Source organism: Pelodiscus sinensis, chromosome 13 (genome assembly GCF_049634645.1).
Source record: "Pelodiscus sinensis isolate JC-2024 chromosome 13, ASM4963464v1, whole genome shotgun sequence".
NCBI classification, from domain to species: domain Eukaryota; kingdom Metazoa; phylum Chordata; order Testudines; family Trionychidae; genus Pelodiscus; species Pelodiscus sinensis.
Window position 1 is genome coordinate 22,441,998 of NC_134723.1, and position 21,043 is coordinate 22,463,040.

Here is a 21,043-nt window from a genome sequence, read left to right on the forward strand (position 1 = left end):
TTTTGGTGGAGTCTTTGTTTGCCCAGGGAGCCCAGCATGTATAGGGGGAGGAGGGGCGGAGAGGCTGCTTTTGTCTGCTGTTCGGCAGCCTGTTGCTCAGGGGAGGGGGCAGCCTGTTGCTGGCAGGGGGGGAGGGGGGAGGCGTGCAGGATGCGAGGCCGCGGGGGGGGGGGGGGCAGCGGGCGTGGGGAGGCACTTTTCCTCTGCCCGGCAGCTCTGCGGGATCCCTGTCCCTGTGGCCAGCTGCTGCAGGCAGAGGCCAGTTGGAGCCGGCCGAAGAGGAGGAGGAGGTGGATTCTAGGACCCAGGTGAGCGAGCCCCGGGGACGCTGCTGGGCTCCGGGAGCCCGGCATGTATAGAGGGGAGGAGGGGCAGAGAGGCTGCTTTTGTCTGTTCGGCAGCCTGTTGCTCAGGGGAGGGGGCAGCGGGTGTGGGGAGGCACTTTTCCTCTGCCCGGCAGCTCTGCGGGACCCCAGTCGGAGCCGGCCCGAGGAGGAGGAGGATCCTAGGACCCAGGTGAGTGAGCCCCGGGAATGCTGCTGCGCATGTGCGGGAGTTGCCTCACCCCGTTCCTATCTAGGAATCCGACGTAAGTCGGATCCACGTAAGTCGGGGACTGCCTGTATTCCCAACACACAATGTATGAGTTTTTTTCAGCAGTGTAATGCAAATCATACCTCCTTTTGGCTCTAAGCTCATGGGCACTGGCTCTGAAAGAGAATGAAAATTTAATGATAAATTGTTATGCTCCACATGAGAAAAGCAATCCATGCAGAGTTTATAGCTAAACTATCTATCCTAGGTACAATTTTCAATAGCATCTAGGGACTACCATGAATTAGCGTATATAACCCGCTCTCATGTATAACCTGTGGCTTTTCCTGATTGTGTAAAAAAAGTCTTAGATAACTCACTGACGAGTATAACCCGCAGGTTCTATATGCTAATTCATGGTGATTGCACATACCAGCTGCCAGCAGGGGGAATGGAGAATACAGTGCAGGCTTGTGAGTAAAAATAAACGTGTATACCCCGCGGACATGTATATCCCGCGGGGGGGGGAGTTGTAAAAACATGTATAACCTGCAGGTTATATCAGCTAATTTACGTTAAATCCCAATGACTTTCAACGAGAGTTAAATTCTTAAATCAGTTAAGTGCTTTTGAAGAAGTAACTCTCTTTATATACTCTGTTATATAACCCTGTAGAATGCCAGGCACGCTAATAAGTTAGCCCTACAGCACAAAGGCTAGTAGAAGAGAGTGGAAACCAGCATCTACCCAGCTTCACCCCACTTGGACAATTAGAGCAAGAACTTAGCTAACAAGAACAAATATTAATTGTAAGAATGTAAGGATCGTCATACTGGGTCAGACCAATGGTCCATCTAACCCATTATCCTGTCTTCTAACAGTGGCCAATGAAAAGTATTTTTCAGCACTTGCTAGACATCCATCCATCCATCTGAGCATTCTTGCACTCTGAAGTCTCATTTAATTTCAGGCATTAGAGCCAGCCAAATAGAGCTCATGAGACTACTATGGGATACACTGTCCTTCCTGTGGAAGGGAAGGGCATGACAAGATTTCAGCAAGAAAATGGCAAATGAAATGTAATGTTGATAAATGTAAAGTAATGCACTTTGGAAAAAATAATCCCAACTATACATACAATATAATGGGGGCTAATTAAGCTACAACTAATCAAGAGAGCGATTTTGGAGTCATTGTGGATAGTTCTCTGAAAACATCCACTCAATGTGCGCAGTGGCACTCAAAAAAGCAAACAGAATGTTAGGAATCATTAAAATGGGATAGAGAATAAGACAGAAAATATCTTAATGCCTCTATATAAAACCATGGTACGCCCACATCCTGAATACTGTGTACAGATGTGGTCACTTCATCTCAAAAAAGATATATTGGCATTGGAAAGGGTTCAGAAAAGGTCAACAAAAATGATTAGGGGTTTGGAATGGGTCCCACATGAAGAAAGATTTTAAAGACTTTGCCTTTTCAGTTTAGAAAAGAGGAGACTAAGAGGGGAATATGATAGAGATCTATAAAATCATGAATGGTGTGGGAAAAGTGAATAAGGAAAAGTTATTTACATATTTCCACAATATAAGAACTAGGGGTCACCAAATGAAATTAATAGGCAGCAAGTTTAAAACAAACAAAAGTAAGTTTTTCTTCACTCAGCGCACAGTCAACCTGTGGAACTCCTTGCCAGAGGAGTGGTGAAGGCTAGGACTTTAAGAGGGTTAAAAAAAGAGCTAGATAGATTCATGGAGGTTAGGTCTATTAATGGCTATTAGCCAGGATGGGTAGGAATGGTGTCTCTAGCCTCTGTTTCTCCAAAGGTGGGTGAGAGGGGAGGGATCAACAGAGGATTATCTGTTGTGTCCCCTCCTTTTGGGGCATCTGGTATTGGCCACTGTTGGCAGACAGGATAATGGGCTGGATGGACCTTTGGTCTGACCCCGTATGGCCGTTCTTATATTCTTAAGATGCCCTTACGCACTGTTCATCACAAAATAGTTTCTCATATTTTGTGATCAGATCAGAACATTTTCAATGTCTAGAGCCCTGCATGGATACAAAAATGTGAATCCGCATCCGATCCACTTCCGCCAGGCTCAACTCATCATCCGATCTGCAATCAGTGATCCGGATTTTACTTGCATCTGTACAACAAACCATCTGGTGGGGAGGGGGAAGAGAACACTGATGAGCGAGAAGGGGGCAGGGTCATGGCGGGAAGAGACAGGCAGCACAAAAGCAGGGACTGGGAGTAAGGGGCAGCAGGGACCCGGAGCCAGGGCTCCATAGGTCAGTGCTCACCAGGTGGAGGGGGGCAAGGTTGCACAAGGTTGGCACTCAACCTCCTCCTGCAGGGGGATTTAGGACAGAGCTTGTTGTGTCCTTTCTGAGCAGAGGCCTGCCCTGGTGGGAGGTGTTAACAAGGAGCATTTTATTTCTTTAGTTAGTTAATTACTGTGTGTAGAGCACTTTGAAGCATGATAAGTACTAAGTGTTATCATTATCTGGATGTACACGTAAGTTATTTACGAAGATAGGTGCATAGAAATGGCTGCTGCTCTCCCTACCTGGTTTGGGTAAGACTCTGTAGAGTGCTTCCATGCCACCGTGAATATGATCTGACACGTGGCAATGAAGCAACCACGTCCCAGGGTTCCCAACTAGCATCTCCACCATTTCGAAGGTCCCGGGGAAAAGATCCATAACGTCTGCCCTGTAACTCTTGCCATTCTGTCAAAAAGGGAGAGGAGATGTTAGCATGCAATGGTTCATGTATCTTTAGAGTAGCAGTGGGGGGCCTTTTTTAGCTTGGAGGCCACTCACCCACAGGAAATTCAGTTGGGGGCCACACAAAAGTGAGCGGCCCCCGACTGAGAAGAAAGACACTTTCCACATTCCCCTAACACAACAAAGTCTAGGATGGCCTGAACTGAACATCCAACTGCCTGAAGTTAGTGGAGGAGCCAAACAAATATCATTGACTCATAGAATCATAGACTCCGAGGGCTGGAATAGACCTCTGGAGGTCATGTAACGATATCCAGCCCCAACCTTCTCTTGCAGCTGGGTTCTGCAATCAGCAGGAGTCTCACCTTGTATGTGAAGGTCTCGGCATGAAAATGAACAGTATGAACATCAAACTCCTGGCCCATTCCAAGCAGGTACCAGTTCACCCACTCTCCTTGGAGCATAGTCAGCCCAGGCAAGTTTGCATAGATCTTCCCATTGATGGCTGTGGAATAGAGAACATGTTGAGAAAGCAGACGTGCCTGTTCTGCCGGTGATAAGCCCCTCACACCATGTCAGCACCAAAACAGTTTCCTTCAAGGCAAGTTCAATATTTCAAAGCTCAATCAGGCTTGCAAGTGGCTACTTGGTGGGATTTCATTGCACAATTAGCACAACAACGAGAGCTGCACCCTATCTACAAGCGAAATAAAGATCCAAAACTATGAAAGAGCAAAAAAATAAAGCAAGGTAGTACACAAAGAAATCTCTACTGAGGGCAATAGGAAATGGTAAATGCTGGAGAGACACAGGGTATGAAGCCAGGAACCTCTGTAGCTGAACTTTTCTGTTCTGTCTCTTTTGCTTGGACAATAGTAATGACTAGTTGTCAGCTAGCTACAACTGTGACCGGGGCCTTATAAATGCCAGAGTAATAACAGCAACACAGGGCCGGATGTCTGTGGTGCTGAGCAGCACTAACGCTAAAGGAAGCACCTCCCAGGAATCAGGCCTTTGTATACTACGCCTCTGTCAGCCAAAGCTCAGTGTGCCTTACTCAATCAGCAATCTAAATCATGCCTAAAAATCTAAAAGCAAATGGCTCCTGGCTGGATTTCTAATTCTGATCGTGAGGCCAAAAGATGCACATTAAGGACTGACTCTCCTTGTCTCTGCACCTTTGTCGATTAAGACCCTGCAAATGGCAAGGACAGCGCCAGTCAAATATGTGAAGTGAAGGCCGCGCACCATGCATTTTGTTGCTTTCCACAAATTCTTCATCCTGCAGGTTGATTTTGCTCTGATTCCCTTGTGCGTACGTTTTCACATTTTCCTCCAGGTACCAGGACAGATTTTCATCAAAAACCAGGAAGAGGAGAGCAAACTCCCTGTTGATGCCCTTCCTCCTTCCATCAGAACCCAGTGCCCCTTTACGGCAGACCTTTAGGGGGCCAATCAGGCCACTGTACATATCCTAATAGGAAAGAGAAGAAAGTCTGAGATGTTCAGAAATGGGGACTCGCCTCCCCTCCCTCCTGCACGCAGCTCCACTACCATTCAGCACCTTGGTTTGCTGCTCCCTGCAGTACTCTCCATAAAGTACATTGCGAGCCAATGAATAATCAGCATTGTCTGTGAAATACAGCCTGTTGGAACTAGCTAACAGAAACTCCAAGTGCAGGGCCAGATGTTAGTAGTTAATTACTGTCGTGCATTGGGTGCAACCTGAAGCTGCACTCTCCTGCTGACAGTAAAAGGGGATGTTAAGCCAGCCCTTAAGAAATACATGCATCTGTTCCATAGCTGTTCTGCCACATAGTACAGAGCAGCCTTATCTCCTCCCTGCCCTATTATTTGTCTTGGGAGGACCGAGCACGCTAGTAAAAAGTGAAACTGCAGCTGACCTCTGCACAGATAATGAAAGGTATTTGAAGAGGGCTTCCTGAACTCCCAAACAAAGGCCAGGATAGGTGCTTTAAGGTTTGCAAATCAACAGACACAATATTAGTGAAATAATACAATATTTTCCATTTAATTGACTGCACAAATACTGAGGTTTGGGAATAAAACACAAATGGTTTCTGTGGCTAAATGAGATACTTTATAGGCAGGATTCTCAGTTAATGTTATCTGAAGTTTAGGGGGCGTTGCTTTTTCTTTGTTAAATAAATCCATATGCCATAACAAGGTATAAATGTCCAAAGCTTCCTGAATTATCGAGGTTGCCCAATTCTGAATGAATTCTGCCTTTCCAAATTAAGCTCTGAGCTGTCTGTCTAGGCAAAGCCATAACTGGGGGTGGGAGGAATGTGATAACACTATATAAATATCTGAAGGGTGTTAATGCCTAGGAGAGGGAGGAATGATTTTATGAGGAACAAGATAAGAAAGTGAAAATTTAGGCTTAATGTCAAAGATAAAATTCTCACTAGTAAGATCTATTCACCTGTTGAATTGTCTCCCAAAAGGAAATGGTAGAAGTTCCAGCACATGGACTATTACGTTCTAAACTGGATCAAATTCTAAATATATCTTACAGGGAACACTGTAAATTATTTCCTGGCAGACTGTCTAGACAAGCTCTGGAGCTTTTCCATTTCTAACTTGTTTTAGTCTAAGATACCAACCAAGTTTTACCTTCACAGGGTCCACCATGGAGTAGTAAACCCAAGAAACACAGGCAGAATCATTTGGTGCTGGACCAGATCTTTCAGGAACATCCCAGCGGTAAGTTACAATGTCACCTGAGAGACAAAGAAAAGTGATGGTAGTAATATTCATTGTTGTTTGTGCTGTAGAAGCAATGAGCAGTGGGGCAGGACTCCTTGGTGGTGTACACTCACAGAGCAAAAAGATGGTACTGGTACTACCTGACCAAAGAGTGACATTATAGGAGTCTCACTGGACATAGCAGCCTTTTTTCCTGATTGTGAACAACAGAATAGAGACTCTTTCATCCTTTTACGAAAGTGTGATGGGGAGTGGGAAAGAATCTGCCCTCCAACTTGTGGGAAAACACCTCCCTCTACCTGCTGGCAGAGCTGGTCACCTCGTTGGCAGTCTCTGTGAGGCCAAGCGCTGACTAGGAGATGGACACTAAACGTCCCTGAGATCGAATGCTGAGAGATGCAGAACCAGCACTCTAGTCACTGTTAGCACCAATCAAGTTCTCCAACAAAGACCTGATTGGTTAGGGCTGTGCCTAATGATTATTAGGCCACACGGGGGCTAGGAAAGGAATGCACTAATTAGCCCATTAACAGACAAGTAGTTTAAAAAGAGCTCAGGAAGGCTGTAATTGAGTTGAAAGAGCAGGAGAGAATGAGAAGGCCAAGTGAGATCGACAAAGGTCAATTGTGGAGTAGAGCTGCCTCACTTTTTTCAGAGAAGAGATTAGAGGGTTGAGATACAGATCAGAGGTTGGAGACCCTACTATGTGCTGATTGAGGGATTAAAACACTGTCAACTATCTGGTGACTTTTTCACGTAAGGAGGTCTCAGTGTGGTCAGTGTTTGTGGACAAGGGGGGAGGGGCGTAGCATTCTGCTCACTTGCAACTGGGGGCCTGCTTGAGATGTACCTATATGCATGTGAATAGCTGGTACAGGGTTCCCTCCATGTGCCAAATCCCTGCAATGGCAAAGAGAGATCCTGAAGACCTTCCAGTGACCTGTCCCATGCAGAGGAACAGCCCTGGCTTACCTGTTGATGGGCTAATTAGCTTTCTAGTCCTAAAGGGGCCTAATAATCAGACTCTCCCCAGACCATTCAGGCCTTACTGATGCTAATAAGTGGCCAGACTGCAGGATCAAGCTCCACGTCTGAGCAGTCTGTCCCTCTGCCTCTCATTTCTAGAGGGGAGCCCTTTAGGCTAGGAGTGCACTGGTGATGAGTAATGTTGGGGGATGGGGCAGGTTGCATTGCCTCTACCCAGGGTGTCTGTCCTCTGTGGATAAAGAGGACGTTACTCTGTAGCGCTGCCAAGCCAGCACATTCAATGAACAATAAAAACACACTGCAAACAAACCGCCAGTTTCTAGTCCGCTCCAATTGCCTATCACATTCACACAAACACACCAGAATAACTTCTACCTCCCTCGCTGAGTCTTTTTATTGGGCTGAGTTGTCTTTGCTTATGTACAAAAGTCACCCCACGCAATGAATAGGTGACCACGGACTCACCAGGCTTTGCCGCTTCCACCTGTCCATTATTCCTTTCCAGTACCCCATGGGCATGAATGGAGTAGGGTTGTGTAGCATTGTTCTTAAACACAATGTTGAGAACATCTCCAACTTCTGCCCAGATAAAAGGACCTTGAGACAGGAAGATCACACTGTGAGTGCAGCTTCTTTCAATGGCCAAAAGAGAGTCTCATTATGGATATCACTTTAATGAGGGGGTGTGTGGTGACTTCTTCGTCTCCATCTCCATCCTCCCCTTCCCCAAAGTAATGAATCACAGTTAAACCCACATTGAAAATGATCCTGAAAACTCTGATTGTGATCTCTTCAGGGCAGGGAATATGACTTGCTATGAGCACAGCAGCCAGCACAATGGGACCCGCTCCTGATAGCTGGGCACTACCATAATGTAGATGATACATCATCATCATCCACCTACAATCCCAAATGTTCTGGTGACCTGACACTGAAATGGTCAGAAACTGACTGCTCACAGGCATAGCCTGATCTTTGGATGGGCTGCCTCGTGTTGCCTGTGCTGTATTGAACTATCCTGGAGTGAGGCAGTGGAGCTGTTGCCTTCTTGGATTCTCATGAGAACCAACAGAGTGCTCCTCTGCGCCAGGGTGCCTAGGGCTTTCTTTTAATGATGCTGCACACAGGGGTTTCTTTCACACTTGGAGATTTCCATCCAGAGCTCTCAACGTGCTTTATGAAGGTAGAGTGGAGGGGGAGATGTGAGAACTGACTTGGCCATAGTCACACATCCATGCGGAGGCAGAGCTGGAGTCAAACTCAGTTCTTCCAAGTCCTAGTTCCTTGGTTCATCCTTAGGACCAAGATCCAGTCCTGTCCGAGTGAAAGATGCACCCCACAAATAATGGCTTACCCAATATCCCTAAATGCTCCTCGTCGCCGGTCCTGTTCTTGGGTATTCTGAATGTCCCATCAGTGTATTCCCTGTAAATTGCCTTCTTGTACTTGGAGCCCAGGAGTCCGTTCTCATTGCTCAGAAATTGGTTGCCATAGCTGAGAAGTGCAAATGCCATGTTACGTTATCACTGCTCTGTTTCATATTAAAGACACAGCATTTCATTCTCAGCAGAGGGTTCATTAACCAAACTGGATTCCTCTCTGAAGAATCCCCAGTTTCCTGTTATGCCAGCTGAGAGAGGTGAATGGCCCTGGAAGCTGGTAAAAGGACACAGAGCCACACACTTCCAAGCCACCCATTAGACTCTGTCTCTGGAATATAGCGATCAAAGTTACCTCACTCCATATGAAGGATGGCTGCTCACTGGCTTACGGATGGGGGTAGGGGAAAGTCAGTCTATTTGGAAGTGGACACAGGTCTGCATCCAAAAAAAAAAAAGCCACCACCTCAGCTGGCACTAGAGGGGGCAGCTAGTATTGAAAATGGGCCACAGAGACTGAGGCAACATCTAGACTGCAGGCTTCTTTCAGAAGAAGCTTTTCCAGAAGAGATCTTCCAAAAAAACTTCTTCCAAAAGAGCGTCCACACTGCCAAAGCGCATCGAAAAATCGATCCGCTTTTTCAAAAGATAGCATCCACACTGAATAGACACTATCTCGCATTTAAATTGTGATTACTATGGACGGAGTGACCACCAGGGCACCTCTGCTTTTTCCTCTTCTTCCGAAAGAACTCCCTCTTCCCCATCCACACACCTTTTTCCAAAAGAGCTCTTTTGCAAAAAGGCTTCTTCCTCGTAGAAAGAGGATTACCAGTGCAGGAAAAACCCCTCTGTTCGTTCGATTTTCTTTCGAAAGAACGCGATTGCAATGTGAATGTAATTGAAGTTTTTTCGGAAAAACGGCTGTTTTTTTTTTAAAAGAAACCCTCTGTACTGTAGACATACCCTGAATTTCCCTCTCACATATAGATTTTCAAGGAGCTACAGCATTCAGGGAGGAAAAACGCTGCCAACATTTGGATTAAAGAGGATAATTTGTCCTGAAACCCCCGATGAGGGCTGCCTGCTATACCATGGCATGGGCAGCCAGTGGCCATCCAATCAGCAGAAGGTTGGCTCGCCACTTCCCTGTTGTAATGTATTCATGGGTTTTACACAGGCTTCCCCAAGATCCATTTTTACCTTTCTTGCTCAGAGCTGCTGTGGCGTTCCAGCTCCCAGCTGCGATCTGGTGAATAGTCCCACTCCACCTCTTGTGCCATGATGTAGTGTGTCCGTACCTCCTTATATTGGGGGTCAGGAGCAGATGCCCCTTTGCCACACTTTGTAACAGAGTAATGCTCCTTCATCCCAGACTGGTAATGGTTGCTAGTCTGACAGTAGATCTCAAAAGTGCCTAAGAGAAGCACAAACAAAAAGATCAGCTCTAAACATCCAAGCAAGTCATTGCCTCACCATGTGAGATGAACTGGGAAATAGCTGCATTATTTCTTATGAATATGGTGCATACCTCTGTCTGTGTTTATAATGTGTTCCTTGCTATGGGAGTGAGCTTAAGAGTTCTTGTTAGAGGATGAAAGCAGGAAAGCAAAACAATAGCCTAGATAAGGAACATCCAAGCAACCACACACCAACCAAATTACTTACACACCAGCCAATAATTGGCTGTAAAAGAGGTACATGTGCCCACAATGTTACACAGCTGTTTTCCCAGGCATGAATCAAGACAGATCAAAAGACACTGGCCAGTTAAATGATTCATCCTGCAGAAAGGGAGGGAGAGGAAGGACTGACAGAGTGAGAAGGTCTCCAAGGATTACAACAAACTCTCAGATTCAGATCGGAGGTCTGGAATAAACAGGACCTACCCATGCTGTGACTAGAGATGCTAACCTTGGTATGACATGATACATACAGGACCTGTTTTTTTTAAAGTCATTGTCCAAAATGCAGTGTTCCCTCGGCAAATCAGTACTCTGTTTTCAAGGTCCTTCTATGTCACTGCAAACTTATTTGTCACAGGCTGCCCAAGTGTCAAAACCACTTGGGTGTCAGGTTAACACAGTTGGGAAAATGAGCGCTACAGCCTACAGTTCTACTTTGTGAGTGGTATAGCTGGGAAGTTCCACCCCAAGTAAAGCACAGGAAGCCAGTGCTGTCCTTTGAGGGATGCACTCAAGAGGAAGTGAAAGGGGTTTTAAAGTGCAGTTCACTCTGCAACTGTGACAACACTTTTAGACAAATCAGCATGAGAAAACACATACCAACATTTGAGAGAACTTCTCTGATGCCCAATCAGCTGGGCAGGCATTTACCTTCATGGTCAGGCTGCATGAGAGCGGTAGCAACAGTGTGAGGGAATAGATTGGTTGCAACTCTCCTCATCCCATTCATCTGAATGGTGTTTCCCTGGAATGCTGCTCCATGCACATCTGTTTCACTGCCCAGACCCAGAAAGTGCCAGGACACAGTGTCCCCTTTACATACTTCCAGCTTGGGCAAGTTATAGAACATAAATCCATTAATCGCTGCAACAGAAAAGAATTAATACCAACTAGTTACACACTAGCCAGGAAGTCATCTCTGTACACATACCTCCAATTCATTTCCTATGGGAATTGCATATTGCTGGGTATTCCTCATTATAGCTCACCAGCAATTCACTCCCGGTATTTACTTGAATCATGGACTGGGTGTGACAGGGTGATGCAACCCCACACTACCTTTGGCCCCCTCCGGGAGCCAGAGGGAGACGAACTGGTGCTCCACGCCACCAGGGAGACCACGGCGGCATCAGGCGCACGCCGCGCGGCCGGTGAGCGGGCAGGGGAGGCTGCGGCGGCAGCAGGAACGCGCCGCACGGTCAGCAGCTTGGCTGGAATCCCAGCTGATTCGCCGGGGGAGGCGCCGGTGAAAGTGAACGCTGACGCCAGTGAGGTTGTCAGGGGTGGAGCCCGCGGGGGCGGGGGAGGAGCAAAGGTAAAAGACGCCAGTGCAGGTGTACTGGGGAGGGGAATGGTTGAGCCCCGGGAGGAGGAGAGTGGCGCCCTTGGCATTATAAGGGTGGCTGGGGCCTTCGGATGGGGAAGGGTGGTGGGGGACCCAGAGGAGGAGGGTCCGGACTCCCAGCAAGAAACGTATGGAACACCGGGGTGAGCGGGATTGAGGAAGTAGCCCAGGGCGGGCGTAATTGGATTGCCTGCGGGCTGATGAGTTGAGGCAGGTAGGCCCATCAGCCAGGTGGGGGGAAAGCAGATATTTTCCCTGACCTTAGGGCCCTGGGCTGGGGCCTGGAGAGAGAGCGGGCCCGGGCCCCCCTCACAGCCCGCTTGGGATAACCATAGGAGCGAATCGGTTAGGAAACACACGCCTGACTAGGAGGGGCAGGTCAGGGTGGTATAGGACCATGGAGGCAGAGAGAGGGGGCTTGAGGACGTGACCAAGTCACCCCGTGACACTGGGGCACAACAGTGCCTCATGTCTCATCACCCATTCTCCAAGACATTTCTATGTAGATAATTTTCAAAAGAGGTACCTTCTGATGAAAATCAGAAATTTAATTCCCAAATCCACCTGACCTTTCTCTCCCTTCCTATGGCACCTGTCCGTGCGACCCCAGCCTCATACATAGGAATTTCTGTTGGGGGAGGTGCTTTTTTTGTAAACGTGGACCACAAGGGTGCAAATGAACCCCCTATAGTCCCCAGTGTAAGCATGCTCTAGCCAGTTGTTTGTGCAGGGCTGCTCCCTGTAGGACTGTGCTACTGGTAGCGGTTCCTGATTCCTACAATTGTAGGAAAATGCTCCTGTAAGATATTGCTACCAACAGTAGCACAACCCTACAGGTAGCAGTTACATACTGTTCTTTGTATAGAACTGCTCCCTGTAGGACTATGCAGCTGGTAGCAGTTACTTTCTGCCCTGTCTGTGCTGGGACTTTGCTTTGTGTGTTGCTCCAGCAGCCGAGCTTACCAGCTCCCGCTCCCTCCACCAGCCCTGATTTTGCCTCCAGCATCAGTTCTAACCCTGCATGCAGCTGCTTCACCCCCTGCCAGTTAATTTTCACCCCCTCCTCTGTTTAGCTCCCTTTTCCCCTTTTTAACGTCCTATAAAATGTAGCTGGCAGAAATGTACACATAGGAAGGGCAGGGGCTTCAGCAGAGCTACTGAGCATGCACAGTATCCCTAAATTCTCTCTTAGTAGCACAGTCCTTTAGGGAGCAGCTCTATACAAACCACCAGCCGGGGGAAGGCAGGAGGGTGTGCTACCCGAGCTTCCTCCTCCATGCTCCAGTCGGCCAGGAGAAGGCTGGGGCTGATTCCCTCTCTCTCTCCAGGAGCGAGGCCCAGCCCTGGACTTGTTCCTGCAGGGGGCAGATCAGCACCAGCCTTCCCCAAGCCTGCTGAACCATGGGGGAGGGAACTTGGGCAACGTGCCACTCCTGCCTTTCCCCAGCCAGCCAGAGCACACTTACTTGTGCATTCACACCCCTTCTGCATACCGGCCTGGACCCTTACATGCCACAGCAGTAATTAGCTATTCCAGAGTTTTTAGGATCAGGTTTGAGTTAAAGATGGATCCACACCTCACAGTTCTAGACCCAAACCTCATAATTCTGCATAAAAGAAAGCACAGCACCATACCATGCATCCTATTGGACGCCTTGAAGCCGTCATCCTTTTTCACAGAAGCCTTTTCCATCCTTAAATAGTATTTTATATTTATAGGTAAATACCAGCTGAGGTTCTCATCAAAAACACTGAACAGGAGGTAAAATTCCTTGTCGATCCCTTTCTACAACAATAATCACAATAATGGTCATTCATTTTTAAAACATGCAGCTCACCCATTCACTGTTAAAGCACAGGCTGCTTGCATGATGGCAAGTTCTGTCTTTTTGTTTCTTAAGCTGGTCACTTCCACCTCTGAGGGGGCCAATTTCTGATCTCAGGGGAGCCATTAGCCTCCATGGGCTCCTCGGCAAGGGGAGGAGGGGGGCAGCTCCACATTCCTGGAAGGGGCAGAGCCTCAGGTGCAAAGGGCAGGGCCAGGGCAGCCAGTCCTCCATGTCACACAGAGCGTGGCATCCTTTCCCTCAGAACTGGTGCTCTAGGGGTGATTTAAAGGGTCCAGGGCTCTGGGTGCAGCAACAGTGATGGCGGCCAGGAGTCCCAGGACACTTTGACTGGCCAGGCCCTGAGGCCTCCTTTGCCTCCCCTCCACCAGTCAGCAGACCTGTCTGATCTCTTCACTCATGCTGAATGTCACTTACTTTACAAGTAGTCCCAGAGCAGCACTGGGACCATATGTGCTGAAGAGTGCTTAAAAGGATCAGATTTTGGCCCAGAATGACAGGTCTTTCTCTCCTTCTCCCAAAATCCATAGGTTCAGGTAGGTGCTGGGCACTCTGTCGGAATCAGAACACTCCCCAGTGTGCTGGGTCTGCAGCTGGGCACCCCCCATGCCCACCTCATACGAGATCTGAATCCAGGATGATTTCCGACCATCAAGCTTTGAAAGCTTTGTTCAGTTTGAACTGACAGAAGCAATGAAACTTCCGCTACTTCCTTTGAAGAACCTGCTCCAGACACTAATATGTTTCCCTGTTGGGAGCACTTTCCTGATATTTAGTCACAATTTCCATTTACTCGGTTTCCTCCCCTTATTAATACTACTTTGGAGCTCTCTTAATTATTTGTCCCTAGGATTTATTTACACCCTCAAATACCTGTAAATCATTTATCATAACCTCTCCTCCACCTGCCTAGTTATACATAGTTTAATCTTTCCTCAAAATCAAACTCTCCTGCCCCTGTCTTATTGCTCTCTTCTGCACTCTTATCTAGTTTATCCACATCATTTTGATCCAGAAAGCAGGATTTTCAAGGAGGCTTTTAAAAGCAGCTGCTTTGCAGAATCACCAGCAGCTCCCCAATCCACATTACAATATATTCATAATCCTGCAGCTAGTTGTGTTGTCTGCTGCCCCCATATGTTCATATGAGGACCTGTTACGTCAATGCTTATTGGCGCTTCCTGTTTCCTTGCGTGCTCATTGTAATACCTTGGCAACATCTGTGCAAAAGTGATGAACATTTCTTCATTAAATTCCAAGGGGAAGTGTTAGTCAGTACTAAGATTTCACTTATCTCCCCATCACAAAAGCCTACAGAACACCATCATTTTTATGTGCTTTTTCTGTGGTAAAATCATCCCTTCATTTGAGTTCTCAATACAGGCTGAGTTTAGAATAGAACCTAGCTATATATGTATCTCAGAATGTTCCGTTTTTGAGCAAAAAATGCAGACACCTGTAGCAAAAACAGGGCTGTCTTCAATTTAGCATTAAAATTAAAATTATTTTCAGTATTTTCAGTTTTGTGGTGAATTTTTTGCACACCTTTCATTAGGAAGAAGGGGGGGGGGAGAATAGGGCAGTGTGCCCTACAAATATTGGGACAGACGTATTCCCAAGTAATCCTATAATTGTCAATATAGTGTCATACCAAGGATGAATCTGGCTCAATATTTTGACAAAATCTACTTAAATGCAAAAGGCTTCCCTTTCCCTTAAATTAAGCTTCCGGACCAGATTAGCCAAAGATTAGTCCAAGATCTCAGAAACCCAGTGTCTTAGGCATCTCCCATAAGATTCTGATGCATGATACTGGCATGGTTGAGGCAGCACCCATACGCTGCCTTGATGCTTTTATTCTAATCTGTGCACGTCCCTCCACCTGTATATTTTAATTACATTCCAGGCACCATGGTTTTATTGGGGTCTCCTTTCTCCATTTCATTCTTTACCACAAGACAACGAGCCTGAACACTGCAGTGGGAGTGCTGAGTCTGCTGTCTGTACCTGCTTGTTGGAGGCGCTCAGAGTCCCAGGTCTGCAGATCACCAGAGGGCCTACTAAGCCGGAATTGGTATCGCGCATGGGATTTACTGCAGATGAATACATCCGGGTCAGGCAAGGAGGGTCATTGGCTGTGGGTCCAACGTACTCTGGTACAGTCCAGTGGTATGTGAAGTTATGGAGAGGCTCAACTGAAGCCCCGTTCCACGACACACCTTTAAAACACAAAATGCTGATCTATATTCATGTATACAGCTCCTTCTGCAAGCTCGGCAGCACTTTGTGTCATCTGCTACAGTCATTCATTTCACTAATATCAAAGGGTAGCCACCTGGGGTAGAATGAGGCAGCCATTATATAGCTCAGAAATAGAGTCAGGTATATTTACATATAATTGGACATATATGTGTAGCCAAATTTTTTATCGGTGTCATGACAGAGGTGGACCTGAGGGCATGAAATATTGAAATATAGCCCATTAAATCCTCCGGAGAAGTTTGGTAGGTTGAATAAAGCTACCCAAAATAGTGTGACCAAGGATATAAATCTCTTTTCTTGAAAAAGCATTGCAGGATTTTTAGTCATTAAAAATGGCCTGCGCTATGATTTCATCTCTCCCCCAACGTACCCCAATGTGGTCAAATGGAAGAGCATCTCCTACTGAATCATCATCCCTACTTCTCACAGTAAGCAAGCCAAGCATCCCCCACCACCCAATGGGGTTAGCTGCAGACTGTGCAACCACACCACAGGGTTGTCACTGCCTCCGTTTAGACAGAAGGGGTGGGCTGAGAGTAACAAACCATCGTGATCCAGCGTTCCTTCCCACTCCTTTCCATAAAGCACACCATGGGGCTGCATACTGAAGGGCCAAGAGGCTTTGTTTGCAAATGTCACCCAGATAGTGTCTCCTACTTCCGCTTTTATCACTGGACCTGGAGAGACAGAGAGAACACAGGTAATGGAGTGATTTCCAAGATAACTGGACAAAGCAGGCCATCAATGGCTATCTTCTACCCAGAGATCATAGCAACAGACAGTTAATAATAATGGGCCTAGAAGAACTGCCAGCTGCCTGGTTTTGGCCATGCTAGCTTCTCAGGCAGACAGGTGGCTAGGTGGGGGAGTGGGAGAAAGAGCATGTTTAAACATAAAATAGCTTGACATTTGACTGATAATATTCAGTGAAGAGATTACTATGGGCCCTAAAGATTGTGATTACATGGGAGAGAGAAGGAAAGCTACCCCTTACTCCTTAGCTGGCGCAGTGAAAACTCCCCTTCCTGATTTCTGTCCTATTCCTACTCACAACTCCTGATCCTACTTTTAAATCAATGATCAAAGCTCCAGTGATTTTAGTGGGACAGTAGGGATCAGGCCCTTTGTCTCCTTGGACCACTCCCTAACAGCTGCTATGAAAACTATCCCCAACCAGCCAGACTAATCGATCTATTAATATGTCTACTCTAATCCACTCTACTGCTCTGTCACATTCCTGTTGTGTCTCTCACCTGAGTATTATTTAGGCATCAAATCCTCAAATTATAGGTGTCACTAAAATTATTCAAAGGAATATATGTTGTGCCCCTCCATGAATGATTCATTTGCTAGTCCCACTCCTTGTGTCTCCTCAGTATCTGACCGCAAAGAGTGCTGCCAGCTCCTCCTTAGAAGAAGTTTCCAAACAGAAAGTGAGGTTTGCATTGTGTCCTGAAGATGCAGTTAGAAGCACAAAATCGGTTAGAACAGGCCTGGACAAAATATGGCCTGTGGGCCACATGCAGCCCACCAAGCCACCAGATCTGGCCAGTGGAGACAGTGGGGAGCCCCAGGCAGTGCTCCCCTGCTTGCCCCACACACCGCTCAGAAACGTGCCTGTGGGGCGCTTTCTCTTTATGAGTCCAGAGAGGAGGGGGGGAAGATTCAGACATTGCTTCCACCCCCAGCACAATCCAATTGGCCGGTTCTGGCTAGAAACTGGCCAGTGGGAGCTGCTTGTTTCAATAACAGGCAGCCAGGAAGCACCACCCCCCTTTCCCCCCTGCTCAGTTACTCACTCAAGCACATGGCTGAGCAGGCAGAAAAGCTTTAAACTCTGCAAGCCACTAGCTCTGCAGGCAGGCAGGCTGGTTTGGCTGCTGGCTAGTAAGACTCTGGCCAAAGCCTGCCCCTGGCATCCCAGGCCCTCCCTTCTCCAACGCTCTGCCCCACACTCCTGTCCTGCTATTCTACATGCACCCATACCCCTCCATGATCTGGCACCCCAATCTCCTGCTTGAGATCAAAATCCCCTCCTAACCTACGTCACATCCCAAAACCCTTCACCCCAGTCCTTTGCCCTAGGTCACAATGGCCTTCTTCACCCCCAGGGATTATAGAATAGTCAAGTAACCAATAAGAATTCATGAGGTTAATCAACTATTCAATTAACCGATATTTAACATACCTATCCCAGACCCCACATCTCCTCCATTAATACCATGGAAGACAGTGGCCCTTGACCTCTTTCCAAAATCTTGGAGTGGTTCCCCATCAAAAATTATTGCCCACCCCTGAGTTAGAAGCTCAATCAGATGAGCTCTTTGCTGTGGTTGGGTCAGACAGAGATACGGGTACAAGATGTTCCTTGCCCCTTAGTAGCTTCCAAAGATTGCTGTGGCAGAACAATACTGGGTCCCCCCGTCACAAGCATCTCCTCCCTTCCACCACAATAAGTCTCCCATGCACACAACAACTGAAGTGTAATGTCATGCAGAAAGCACCTCTACCACAAAAATTGTTATTACTAGGAATTATGGGACAGTGCCAACCAATCAGTATTTCTTGTGCTGGTAGATTAGTCTAGATTAGAAGCTGTAAGAGTATTTATGTCACCAGATAATTCCTACCAAGTATCCCAAGATGCATCTCTTCTTCTGACTGCTGTTTTTCTACCCGGAAAGAGGCATCAGTATATTCCACATACTTGGCCTTCCAGTAGGTTCCCCCGATCCGCCCAGGGCCAGATTTGAAGAACTGCTCCGCAGAACTAAACACAGAGAACAAATTTCATGTCCTTTTATAAAATGTCAAACTCTCCTGCCTCATGAAGACAGTGACAGCAGCAGCTCTCAGCTCTGAAGCCCTTCAAATTCAGTCTGAACCTCTGATTTTGAAAACCCAGCCGTGTCACAAAGAGTAATGTCGTTAAGTAGCACTTTTCATCCAGAAGTGTGACAACGCCCTTTACAAACTCATATGCAGACTATGCAGAGATCACCTGATGCCCCCAGAAATGCAGCCAAGTCTGTGATGGAACTTGGATGCTGTTTAACAGTTAAACAACAGTTCCATACAACAGCTGAGGTGCAAGATGTACAGAATAGTGTATCAAAATGAAACTGCAGTACTGATTCAGAGGGAAGGATGCCCTCTACTGAATCAACACACTTCAATACCACTTTCCCTGGAGGTCTTAGGAAAGCACTATGAGAATTAGGATTCTTTGGATAGTGACAATCCCAATCCTAAAAGAAACAAAAAACAAATTCCTTCTCTCCTGCCCCTTTCCTCCATTCCAAAATGTGCCTCACAGGAGAAGCAGCACAGTCTAGTGGAGAGAGCATAGAGCCAGGGATTCTTGAGTCACTGTGTGATGTGTTGACAAATCACTTAACCTCTGTGAATTTCAAGTTTTCCCCTTAGATAAAATGAGCATAACATTTATCACGTCTGAGGGATGGGTGTGAGATTTCATTAGTTTCTATTTACAGTGTCCTGAAAATTTAAAAAACACCCTTTACATCAGGGTTGAGCAATAATTTTTGATGGGAGGGCCACTCCAAGATTTTGGTAAGTGGTCAAGGGCTGCACTTTTCTAGTGCAGGGTCTGAGACAGAGGTTGTGTGCAGAAGGGAGCTTGGAGTAGAGGACTGGGGACTGAGGTTCAGGAGAGGGTGTGGGGCCTGAGAGGGAGTTTGGGGGAAGGAGGAGGTTGTGACCTGGGGCAAGGGATTGGGGTGCAGGTTCCAGAGGAGGCATGAGTGCACGATTGGATTCTGACATGGGGGAGGGGTGCAGAAGGTTTAGTTGATGACTTGGGGCAAGGGATTGGGATGCAGAAGAGAGTGCAGGGTCAGGGAGGGGGTATGGGTGCAGGAAACGATTCTGGCCTTGGGAAGGGGAATAGGAGGGGATTCAGGGTCTGGGAGAAAGTTATAACCTGGAGCGGGAGGCACAGAGGGTTTGGATGGTGACCTGGCACAGGAGGCAGTGGTGACGTGGGGCAGGGAGTTGGGATGTAGGAGGGGGTGGGGTGTCAGATGCACGCTGGAGGTGCTTACCTAGGCAGTTCCTGACCAGCAGCCCAGCAGGACCCTCAGGCCATTCAAAGTAGCTTGCTGCTGAGGCCACGTGCTGCTCTGCACCATGTCCCCCTCACCCAAACCGGCCAATGGGAGTGGTGCTGATTGTACTTCAGGTAGGGGCAGCACACAAAGTCTCCCTCAGCCCCCACAAGGGGTTCGTGGCATGTAGGGACATAGGGCCCCCGCAACTGGCATTTTGAGTGGCCTGGGGCTGCAGCAAGCAGGGAGCCTCCTTGAGGATCCCAGTGGGCCACAGGCTGGATCCAAAAGCTTGGCAGGCCGGACACAGGCTGCAGGCTGCCGGATGTATTTTGCTTGCCCCTGCTTTACTTGCTAAGTATTATTTAAGCTGTTTCAATTGCTCTGCATTTGCTGCTAGATTTCATGTAGCAAGGCTAGATGGAAGCAAATGCAAATCTGTAGTGCATTTATGCCACCTTGTGCCTGCCACAAGACTTGCTTTTTAAATTGTAACTACATTCTTCTGTCAACCCCGCAGGCTTCTTGCTAAATCACGTACAGTGAGCAGAGATGGAACGGAGGCAACTGATGCATCCCTCAACCATCCAAGATGCCAGGACACCTGGAGTCTTTGTGAACGCATGTTCCATGAATCACATGTTAAATCATTCCATTGAAAAAGGCGTTCCAAATTTCCTTGAGAGTGTTTCTGTCAGCGACCTATTCCTGGCAATGGTTACAGAATTTTGAACAGTGACTTGCATGCAAAAATCTTCTTACCTGCCTGGCTCCTGCAGACTTTTCCCCGTGCTCCGGTCAAACCCTGAGGGTCCATAATTCCACTGTACTTCCTTTGCAGCTATGTAGTATCTCCGGACTCTGCCTTTCAGGGAGGACGCTGGAGTTTTCTGTGAACACTGTCTGACTTCATAGAGCGCCTTCATTCCAGCTGGCCAAGAAATATGGGAAAAGGTATCGCACACTTAACTCCTGTCTGCCAATCTGAATGGAGGATAGACAGGAGACCTATTTCCACACTGCATGACCCATTCTCTTGGCACAAATCCCTGAGCCCAAATTGTGCAGAAATTCTCAAATTGTGCATGGCTGGAAGCAAGTGTTTAGGCAATTTCTTCCCATAGAGTTTCTTTTCCAGCAAGCAGAGGTTCCTACTATAAATACAGGATACTGCATTAGGGTGGTCGGTGGACAAAAAGAGCCCTCAGCCACCCCCATGGGTTAGGGATATGAACAACTAGTCAACTAGTCGACCATCTGATAAGCAAATGCTTATCGGATAGTCGACACAGTAATCAGCTATTTGATCCCCACACTTGCTGCCTCTATCAGAAAGGGGCAGCAAGGGAGGTGGGGGTGGGAAGAGGAGGAGATGCTTCAAAGCGGCAGTGCCGCATGGAGCCTGGGGCCAGACCCTGGGCTCCACATGGCACTGCCACTTTGAAACACCGCATGCAGCCTGAGGTCAGGG

At 47.4% G+C, this 21,043-nt stretch overlaps 1 protein-coding gene and 1 long non-coding RNA gene across 5 annotated transcripts in view; one reads left to right on the forward strand and one right to left on the reverse strand.

Annotated features, from left to right (window-relative positions):
* Window positions 1-21,043, reverse strand: part of HEPH (hephaestin) — a 37,816-nt gene that overhangs the window by 5,575 nt on the left and 11,198 nt on the right. Inside the window, exons 7-20 of the mRNA XM_006136134.4 lie at window positions 20,335-20,503; window positions 18,136-18,275; window positions 16,051-16,182; window positions 15,251-15,462; window positions 13,032-13,182; window positions 10,703-10,915; window positions 9,570-9,783; window positions 8,342-8,481; window positions 7,453-7,584; window positions 5,908-6,014; window positions 4,519-4,744; window positions 3,636-3,775; window positions 3,111-3,273; window positions 678-710 (exon numbers count right to left, since the gene is read on the reverse strand). Coding sequence (XP_006136196.2) covers window positions 678-710; window positions 3,111-3,273; window positions 3,636-3,775; window positions 4,519-4,744; window positions 5,908-6,014; window positions 7,453-7,584; window positions 8,342-8,481; window positions 9,570-9,783; window positions 10,703-10,915; window positions 13,032-13,182; window positions 15,251-15,462; window positions 16,051-16,182; window positions 18,136-18,275; window positions 20,335-20,503 — 2,172 coding nt within the window. The remainder of the gene's footprint in view (window positions 1-677; window positions 711-3,110; window positions 3,274-3,635; window positions 3,776-4,518; window positions 4,745-5,907; window positions 6,015-7,452; window positions 7,585-8,341; window positions 8,482-9,569; window positions 9,784-10,702; window positions 10,916-13,031; window positions 13,183-15,250; window positions 15,463-16,050; window positions 16,183-18,135; window positions 18,276-20,334; window positions 20,504-21,043) is intronic.
* Window positions 136-20,357, forward strand: LOC102460308 (uncharacterized). 4 transcript variants are annotated; one of them, XR_012906883.1, is made up of 4 exons: window positions 136-308; window positions 5,916-5,997; window positions 15,150-15,279; window positions 20,093-20,357. It is a non-coding gene; the product is annotated as an uncharacterized LOC102460308 (long non-coding RNA). The 4 variants fall into 4 exon arrangements; XR_012906885.1 differs by having other exon boundaries at window positions 15,202-15,279; XR_332908.3 differs by lacking the exon at window positions 136-308 and adding an exon at window positions 420-516.